Genomic DNA, 9452 nt, shown 5'->3' with positions numbered 1-9452 from the left:
AAATAGGGGGTCCGAGACCCATTAGTGTCCGTAGCTCACTGCCAGAAGATCCGTGCATTTTTCAAGATGCAATCTTTGAAATTATCATTACATTACAATACATGCTCATGCATTTCTTATCACTAGTGCCCTCAGTAGGTCACCTGCCACCTGACATAGGGCAAAGGACAAAGGGACAAACTCTTTAATCTAACTAATTATGGTCAGATTATGCCACGAGAAATACTTGAATCCAGGTATATTTTGGATCTTAAATTCAGAAATACATAAAGCTGGGAAATCCATTAAGAATTGAAATTCAAATGGGCCAAGTTATTATAGATCAGTGACTGTACCACAGTGTGGACAATGTAACTGTAAAAATATTGTTAACAAAAAAGCCCTATGTGATATTATGTTGTTTTTAACAACAATCTTTAAATAATCTGAAACATTACAGTATGAATTTATAAGAGTCTCACATTATGTGGTCTTCTCGGATTAAAGCAACGGAAACCCAGTTTTCCAAGTGCCCCGTTCGTTGAAATGACCACGAGATGGCGCTGGCACACTGCGCCGCGCCGCCGCTGGTCCCCGGGTACCGAGCGCTCTCTACGGCCCCCGGTGGAGCCAGCGGATTACAAACTCCAGTTAAGTGGCGCACCGTCCTCCTCCTCCCCATCCTTCACCCGGAATAAACCCAGGAACACGGAGCGCGTCCACACCGCGCTCGTCCTGTGGGAATCAGAAATCAGTTGTGTTTGGCTGTGAGCGTCAAACCGGCCGAGCTCTGCAGTAAAGAGAGGGGGGAAAAGAGACAGAGAGACAAAGAGTGTGAGGAGAGGGAGATGGGTACGAGGGCGGGTAGTTATCCGTGATTGTTTCTGTGGAAGACGGTGAAGTTCTTCGGCTCGGATCTTTTCTCCAGGTAGTTGAGGTGAGTTGTGTCCCTGACTACAGGGGGATTACAGCAGCCTGTGTGGTGCATGAGAGCTGCGGGCTGCAGGATGCTCCACATATTTGCTCTTTTTCTATATTGTAAATGATATATGATGGCATCAGATGTGATAGTATGTTTGTAGTTGCATGCTTATACTGTCTTGTTATCCAAGGGGGAAAAACCAACAAATAATATGCATGTTCCTATTAGGTTTGCGAAATATAATTCCACAGCATTCCTTTGGGACTTCATTTAAGAAACACCTTGAGCTTCTTGTAGAAACCCTTTGCTTTAATTTTATTATGTGGGAGTGCTGTAAGACAAGATAAACCCTAGAAGGACTAATCGGCACCTTTCTCTCCATTCTCACCTGCCTGTCTTCACTTATTTCTCTCACTCTGCCTCTGTAATCCCCTCATCTCACAACCTCTGTCCTCCTCACTCTCACTTGTCTCCGTCTCTGCATCTCTGTCTCTGTCTCTGTGGCAGCTCTAATAACAGTGAGTTCACAACATCAGGCTGCTTCACTTCTGATACTTCTCTCTCAGACTGCCTTGGTTAAATGTGCATTCTTTCCACCGAGCATATTGACTGCTGTCACTTGTCATGTTGAATAATACTCTAACAATAATATTAATACGGTGCATACATTAGTTATTCAGCGTATGTGTGGTGCCTGCACTGTGGCTGGATGTCGGCATTTCTCCTCTTAGTCTCGTAATCAATATGTGACCGAGCAATTACAGTGTACAGTGTCATCGTGGACCTTCCTGTGCTTGAATCATTAATGTCACATTTGTTTCAGTATACAGGGGTGAACGAGTGAAGGTGAAAGGGTGGACGCACACACACACACACACACACACACACACACACACACACAGTGAAGGATCGTGACAATCAACCTCTGAGCTGTGATTGATTGTCACAGTGTGAAGAATAAAAGTTGACAGTGAGGAGCCTTGAAATGATTTTAGGACTTCTCACAACACCCAGCAATCAATCACTGCTATTTTGGTTTTTGTTTGGACCCTATTTTGATTTACACACCAATTTCAGAGCACGCAGGCCACTTTGTTGCAAAGCTTTCAGCAATCAATCCGGCAATTTGTCGCTCAACAAAGGTGTATTGACATATACCCTAATTCTTGTTTCTTTAAAATTTCATATGCAGGTGTACTTTTTTTGTACAAATTAGGGGGAGATGGGGGGGAACAAATCACCACATGACACTCTTGCACAATTCTGTACTACAATCAATAAATAAACCAGTTGTCAGCTCTGGCAATGCCACAGTTTAGCACAAATATGAAATGAGAATTCGCTGTCACCTCGGGCGATGCACAGCACCTGTGACAGCTGAGGCTTTCCTTGTAAAGGCAGATTCTGCACACCGTTCCTCTTCTACAGTGGTCGTGTCGTCCACATCCGCCATCACTATCAATGTCATCTTCTGTCAACCAGAACAGACAGGCATCTGCTGCTTCACACACACACACACACACACACACACACACACACTCTGTGTCACACACTCACTCACGATTAGGAAACACACCTGCCCTGTGGTGCTGTCTGCATACATTTTTCTGTATGCAGGCCATTTACAGCTAAAAATAATTACCACAAGCAATCACACACACACACACGCACACAAATGGAACATGAATTATAGAAGAAAGAGTGTGTGTGAGATAGGGAGAGCGAGAGAGGGGGAGAGAGAGAGAGAGAGAGAGAGATTCAGGTCAGAGCCAGACCCAGTTCCAAGAGCTTTGCTCCCCAAGGATGATACTACTAGACCACTGCATTAATATTCAGTTTGTACCACCTAGCACATGAGACCTGACGTTCCGCCTGAGTTTGGATGAACTGGACCCGAGGCTTCCCTATAGTGCTTCATGTGCATTCGAGGCTGAGAAAATTGATCCATGCATTTTTGGGATTAATTATACATGTTCACGATGTATGTATGTATGTACGTAAATGTATGGTTTAGTGTCAAGCTGACCCAGGCTTTGAAAATAAAGCCTTTGATTAAAGAGCACACACTAGAAATGCATGACACCGCATGTAGTATAGCATAAAGGTCCAGCGTGTAAGATATGGGAGCTTATTGGCAGAAATGTGGTGTTCTATCTGGGGCAGGGTTATGGTTAGTTTAATTAGTTGTTAACTATTTTGTTATGTATTTTTTGTTTTAACAATAAAAACAACCTCTCTGAGATTTTTCAGCCTTTTATATGTAAACATTTTGGGATTGAATAAATCTGTAGTGCCACCATTAGATGTCACTAACACGTACATGCTGGAAATTTAACAGTTGTTTTTTTTTTACATGAAATTAATCATTTGAATTTAAAGACATTTTTTAACTTAAAAATAAGATGGTAGACGTCATTCTAGTACTCTATATGTCTATCCTTTTAAGACAAAAAAAACAATTAGCTTGCCATTTTCCCTGATTTCAGTCCTAATTACTAGCGTCTATGTTGTTGAGCTGTTGGTCTGATATTTAATGGTAAGCACCTATAGGAACTTAAATGCTCTGCACACCAAGTGTGTTCAGTACTCCTGGGTGGTTTGAATAATTCCACTAAAACAGATGCAACGAAACTAAAGGGGTTGCGAGGAAAAGCTGAGTCAGTCTCTGGGAAGAGGTGGAATAAGCAAAAAAAAAAAAAGAACCGTTGTGCATGGCCTTTAAGATCCACTCTCGTGTTTTTATTACTATTATTACTGCCATGTCTGCACGATGTGGACTATTACAAGTACAATGAACAGGGAGACATTCCCGTGCTTTAAATGTACATGGTGTGAAACACTCCGACATTAGATGTACCTTTAACTGATAGTACAAGAACAGCTTGACAGTTTTCTATTTACGGAATGTGAACCCTACACTCTGTGGAAACCTGAGGAGAAATCAGACGAAACCTTTGTTGATTACTCAGCAGGGCTCACATCCTGAGTGTGTCCATGCATGTGCATGTGCATGTTTCTGTTCATCTCTGTGCATCGAGAGGAGTTTGTATATGATGATGGGGGTTATTATGTTATTATGTGTACAGTACGTGTGTGTGTTTGTGTGTATTTGATGGATCCTGTCCGATATTGAGTAGCTGACCTTGGGCACTGACCTTGAACAGTTTGACTGCTGTCTGCTTAGTCAGGACAACTGCATCTCCTCATGTCAGTGCGGTGAATGGGATTTAAAATAAAGAAATATCTATACAGTGTCTGACACCATCTTTATAGACTCTCTGTAAGAAGTGGACATAGTCTTCCAGTTTGATTGATGAAGCTAATCAGGAAGTGAGAATATGTTGAATTGCTAGGAGGGGCGACTGATTGCAGAAAAGTGAGCCGACTTCTCATTTGATTTATAACGTTAGTAAATATTTTTCCCTCAGGTCTTCTTTAATAGCACATAGTGTCAATTTTGTAAATTATGTTCCCATTTAGAGGGAAATAGACAACAATTTAAGGCACCTATGAGTGTGAGTGCAAGCCAAATTGTCAATCTCTACAAGCTAAGGCCCCGTTTTTGTCTTCCCTCTTTCTCCTTCCAGTGTGTGATTGTGTGTTCAGCATGAGTAACATCTACGAGTCCGCAGAGGCCACGCTTGGTTTTATCAGCTCTCCATGCCTGGCCAAGGTGGAGCTCAGAGTCGCCTGCCGGGGGATCTCCGACCGCGACGCTCTCTCTAAACCTGATCCTTGCGTGGTCCTGAAGATGCAGTCGCACGGGCAGTGGTTTGAGGTAAAGTATTCCCAGACATTAGCTTCTCTCCTGTGTTGGCTGGTACTGGTCCCAGCACCATAAAAAGATAAAGGTTATGGACAATGGATGGGAGATATTCTGAAGGAGCTGAGTTATTCATGCTTTTGTTAGAATGATTGACAGTGATTGATTTTTTTTAACTGACAGTTTGCATTTTGAATTCTGCTGCAGTCCAAGAAAATGTTTCAGCTGATAAAAAAGAGTCTTCTTTTGTATATGACAAAGCCTTCAAGGTGATTTTATTGTCACATTTTTACAACATTTGCTCCATCACCTGATCTTCCAGAAAGATTGGCTTTGCCTGCTTTTAACCTTCTGTCGCAGAGGATTCTTCGTGAATGTTCACTTGAAATTTGTTCAGACACGTGACTGAATCCAACTTTGACGACATTATTGTATCTAATCAAGGATTCAAGCAACCATGCGCCGCTGTGAAGTGGAAAGTGCTGGTTCCCCCGAACTGATCATTTTAATATAGAAAGTAAAGATAGCATCAAGCTACTTTCCGCTGGACTTATAGACGTTTATATTAGAGAAAATATCTTCTCAGAATTTAGTATTGAGCCCTTGAAAATGGAAAATAAATTGAAAAATGATGTTGCTCTCGCCCGGTTAATGTTCTATTTCCTTCCATTTTACTTTTAAGACCCAGGGGCTTCAGATAGAATCCTCTATTTATGAAACAACGTATTCCCACTGAAGCCTCAGCAGTGGCAGTGACACGTGTTTGAGATGAACTCAAAACACAGCATGATGGAGGAGATACGTCAAGAGGAAATCCAAGGAAGAGATGTGTCTTCATATCCGCCTCTAATGCGAACCCTTTATTTGTGGGGGAACAAACACTTAGTGCACTGCCTTCCTTTTAAAAACGTAGAGAGACACCCACGCGTGCATGCCCACACTTGATTGCTGCAGTGAACTGGATTTTTATTACGTCACTTATTTATACACACTATCATTCGCACAAAGGCTACACTACACGACACACACAGTTAAAAAGTATGTCTTAAGAGACCACTTCACAAAAAGCTGCATGCTTGTGTGTGTGTGTGTGTGTGCTGGTATTCCTTATGTTGTGGGGACCTAAATCTTTTACACACTATATACACATTATGGGGACTTGTCTTCCTTATGGGGACACAAATCTAGTCTCTATTGCGTAAATGACTACATTTAAAGGTGAAGACGTGTTTTAACATTAGGCTTAGGTCAGGGTTAGGTTAAGGTCAGGGGTCATGGTTAGGATTAGGCCAGTAGTAATTATCATTAAGGTTAGAGTGAGTGAGTCTAGGAAATGAATGCAAGTTGATGTAATGTCCTCTGAACTCATGGAAACCAGACCGTGTGTGTGTTTGTGTGTGTGTGTCTGTGTTACAAGACTTTTTGTGTCTTTTGTGGGATTGTGGAAATGGACAAATCAGATTCAGTGAGTCTTAATTGGATAATTGAGAGGGTAGAGAGTGTTCACATCACTGAGCATGTGTGTGTGTGTGTGTGTGTGTGTGTGTGTGTGTGTGTGTGTGGGACACATGTGTGTGTTAATGTGTTCATGACTCTTTTTGCTTTAATGAGACGCCAGCCTATTGAGGTAAGTGTCAGAAAAAGGCCAAACTTGTGGGTGTATGTCAGGTCTGCAGACATGCCCTTGCGTGCTTGCATAATGTGTACGTGTGTGCGTGTGTGTGCCAAAGTGTGATCGACATTCAAAGCAACACAGTCATTGCTGCTGGTGTAAGATAATTTTGTTTGGCACCACTGAGATGCATGTTTTTGTTTGGCCCACAGAAGGAAATGCAAGATCAATGTTACAACTACAATCGCTTCTCGTTTTGCTCAAACATTTTTATGTGCTTCATTTATTTATTCATTCATTTTTGCCGTCGCAGAAAATCCATAACCACAGTTCTCAAGTTGATAAGTGTAAACGATTAAACGAGCGCTTGTGGTAAACTGCTGCTCTGCTCTGAAAAGTCTGCTGAATGTTGAATGAAATCTACATTCTTCAGTGCACTTTTGGGAGGACCTTAGAAGCTCAGTTAAATGGAAAAGCACCATCATTAAAGTAGCACAGTTTTATGAAACGCATAAAGCCCAAGCCTCCTTATACATCCATACGTCTTCTACCATTTTATTCTCCACATGAGGGTCACAGGGGGCGCTTGTGCCAATCCCATCTGACATAGGGTGAAAGGCGGGGTACACACTGGACAGGTCGCCAGTCCATCACAGGGCCACATAGAGACAAACAACCATCCACTCTCACACTTATGGTCCAGTTTGTCTAATCCCCAAATCTGCATGTTTTTTGGACTGTGGGCGGAAAATGGACAACCCGGAGAAAACCCACCCACACACGGGGAGAACATGCAAACATGAAAAGGCCCTTGTTCTTCTTGCTGCAAAGACACCAACCGTGCAGCCTCTCATTATACTTAAGTCTGAAAAATAAAAATAAAGGAGTAATATTTGATTTAGTTTGATATTTAGCTGTTTCAGGCAGAATAAGACCTCAGTCATGTTGCAAATTATTGTAAAGCATGTAATTAATTCATATGATAATTAAGAAATAAAACGCAAAATGTCGACAGTAGGTTTGCTTATAAAACCATTCATTTACTTTTAATTAAACCATAAAGGAAGTAAACGGCACTGATGTCTGGAGTCTAACGATGGCGAATATGATGGCACACGTAGTTTACACATTAAAGGTTTATTTTTTTATTTTAGTTTTTGGAATCTAAACAGCCCTGGGTTATAGGCTGTTATAGATCAATTTCTTTCTTTTTTTTATTAGATATACTTTTATTAATTCTATCTTTGCATTTAACCCATCCTCTGCTGGGAACCTTGCAGTGGTCGGGGAGCAATGGGGGTTCATTCTGATACACCTGTCTTTGTGTTTGTAGGTGGACCGCACAGAGGTGATCCGCAGCAGCAGCGGCCCGGTCTTCTCAAAGATCTTCCTGGTGGATTATTACTTTGAGGAGGTCCAGAGGCTGCGCTTTGAACTCCATGACATCAGCTCTGGCAATAATGGCCTCCGCGATGCGGACTTCCTGGGTGCCATGGAGTGCACCTTAGGACAGGTGAGAGCTGTTTCCAGCTGGTCAGTGCATTACGTTGTGTGATTATCGACTGATGATTAAAGCTGCCTACTTTTAACTCTAATCTCCTAGAAGTGAGATTGATGTGGCTGAACCTCAAACAGCATGTTAGGTAGTTCACTGCACAAGCTAAGTGGTGTGTGTGAGTGACTTAACCAAAGAGCCAAAGGTGGATTTGATGTGAGCATACTTGTATGTCCACCGGTACCGGTCTGTTACACAGTACCTGCACTTCTTAATTTCACAATTTTGAGTATTCAAAATTTAGGTTATCTGTCCAATTCATCATGGTCCAGAATAATCATTTCCCAGGCTGCAGCCCTTCTCACAAGAGTCGAGTGCTTCTTGTTTCTCGTGTCTGGAGTTTTAATTTTTATTATTAAACAAGAACATTATCTATCAGGCAGATGATCCGCTGTGGTGACCCCTAAAAGGAGAAACTGAAAGACGAAGAAGAAAGAGAACAATGTCTGTTAAAATGGACAATGTGACAATTTTTCAATATGGACTAAATATTAAAATAAATATAATTTATATAATTAAATTATATAATGAAATAAATATAATAAATGGTATCCTTTACTGTTAAATGATACAGTAATACAGACATACACACCTCGTATGGATAAGGGGAGTACTGGCACTTATAGTTTCCTCACTTCACTCACTGATGTCCGCTATAGCTGAATCCGTGGCGGGAGTGCATTTACTGTATGTGAATCAATGAGTATGCATTACTTGCAGTACATCTCATGCAGTAAGTGTTGTGTTCACCAGTGTGCAACATGCTATCGAATGTCAGACCTGTGCATGAATGCATGAATGCAGCCTGCACAGTTTGACTGACAGACTGGAGCATATATATTGTTTTTTCTGTGTTCATTGAGCTTGTCAGTAACAGACCCACTGTATGTATCAGGTCATGGGTACTTGAATACGGACGCAGGAGCATCTTTAAGCCTTAGAACACAGAGCATTTTGCCTGCTTTTTTTCCATTACTATGTTTAATCGTACAGTATATAGAGAGGTGAAAAGAATGAGCGACATAGAGCGTCTTATAGCCTTTTTTTCCAGCACAAACTTGGCAATCTAATGAACAAAAATAAAAACAATTTTCACCAACTATATGAACACACCTGAGCAAAAAGCACTGAAAATGTTCAATTGGATTGAATTTGTGAAATTTGGAAACATGTCACAGTTCAAAGTTCACTTTGACTCAACAACACATAAGAAGAGGACAAAAAAAACACAGTTTTTAAAGCCTGAATATGTGACCTGTAAACACCCCCCCCCCCCCCCCCCCCTAGGATGTCCATATAAGGAGTTGTGTATTATTCCCACAGCAAATTACCTGCGGTGGATCTGTGCCGTGTGAGCACTAAGGGTTAAAGCTGCAGTGTGTAACTTAGATTGTTGTTGCTGTTGAATTAATTATTATTCTGCCTCTGTTTCGTTATAAAGGTAAAACTGTTTTTGTTTGCTGCTTCTTTCTTTTGAAAATGGGCTGTGTCAGGCCAAACAACCTGACCTGAGTGGTGGTGCATTATACAGCAGCAGTGCAGGGGTTGGCTGGCAAAAGCGTTTATCGCATCAAACTGCTGCAAAAAAAAACTAGGGGGTTTTATGAGCAGTAGAAGTCAC

General features: G+C 41.5%; 1 protein-coding gene and 1 long non-coding RNA gene across 2 annotated transcripts in view; one reads left to right on the top strand and one right to left on the bottom strand.

Annotated features, from left to right (window-relative positions):
* The first annotated feature begins 809 nt into the window (after window positions 1–809).
* Window positions 810–9452, top strand: part of cpne4b (copine IVb) — a 20567-nt gene continuing 11924 nt past the window's right edge. Inside the window, exons 1-3 of the mRNA XM_058619106.1 lie at window positions 810–916; window positions 4489–4679; window positions 7610–7789. Coding sequence (XP_058475089.1) covers window positions 4509–4679; window positions 7610–7789 — 351 coding nt within the window. The 5' untranslated portion in view covers window positions 810–916; window positions 4489–4508. The remainder of the gene's footprint in view (window positions 917–4488; window positions 4680–7609; window positions 7790–9452) is intronic.
* The window catches only part of LOC131447368 (uncharacterized), a 21065-nt gene continuing 19360 nt past the window's right edge, over window positions 7748–9452 (bottom strand). The window contains exons 4-5 of the long non-coding RNA XR_009234030.1: window positions 8424–8516; window positions 7748–8247 (exon numbers count right to left, since the gene is read on the bottom strand). This is a non-coding gene — a long non-coding RNA (uncharacterized LOC131447368). The remainder of the gene's footprint in view (window positions 8248–8423; window positions 8517–9452) is intronic.

Source organism: Solea solea, chromosome 20, assembly GCF_958295425.1.
Source record: "Solea solea chromosome 20, fSolSol10.1, whole genome shotgun sequence".
Taxonomy (NCBI): Eukaryota; Metazoa; Chordata; class Actinopteri; order Pleuronectiformes; family Soleidae; genus Solea; species Solea solea.
The sequence above is the reverse complement of the archived record's forward strand: the minus strand, read 5'-3'. Positions and strand labels throughout refer to the sequence as shown.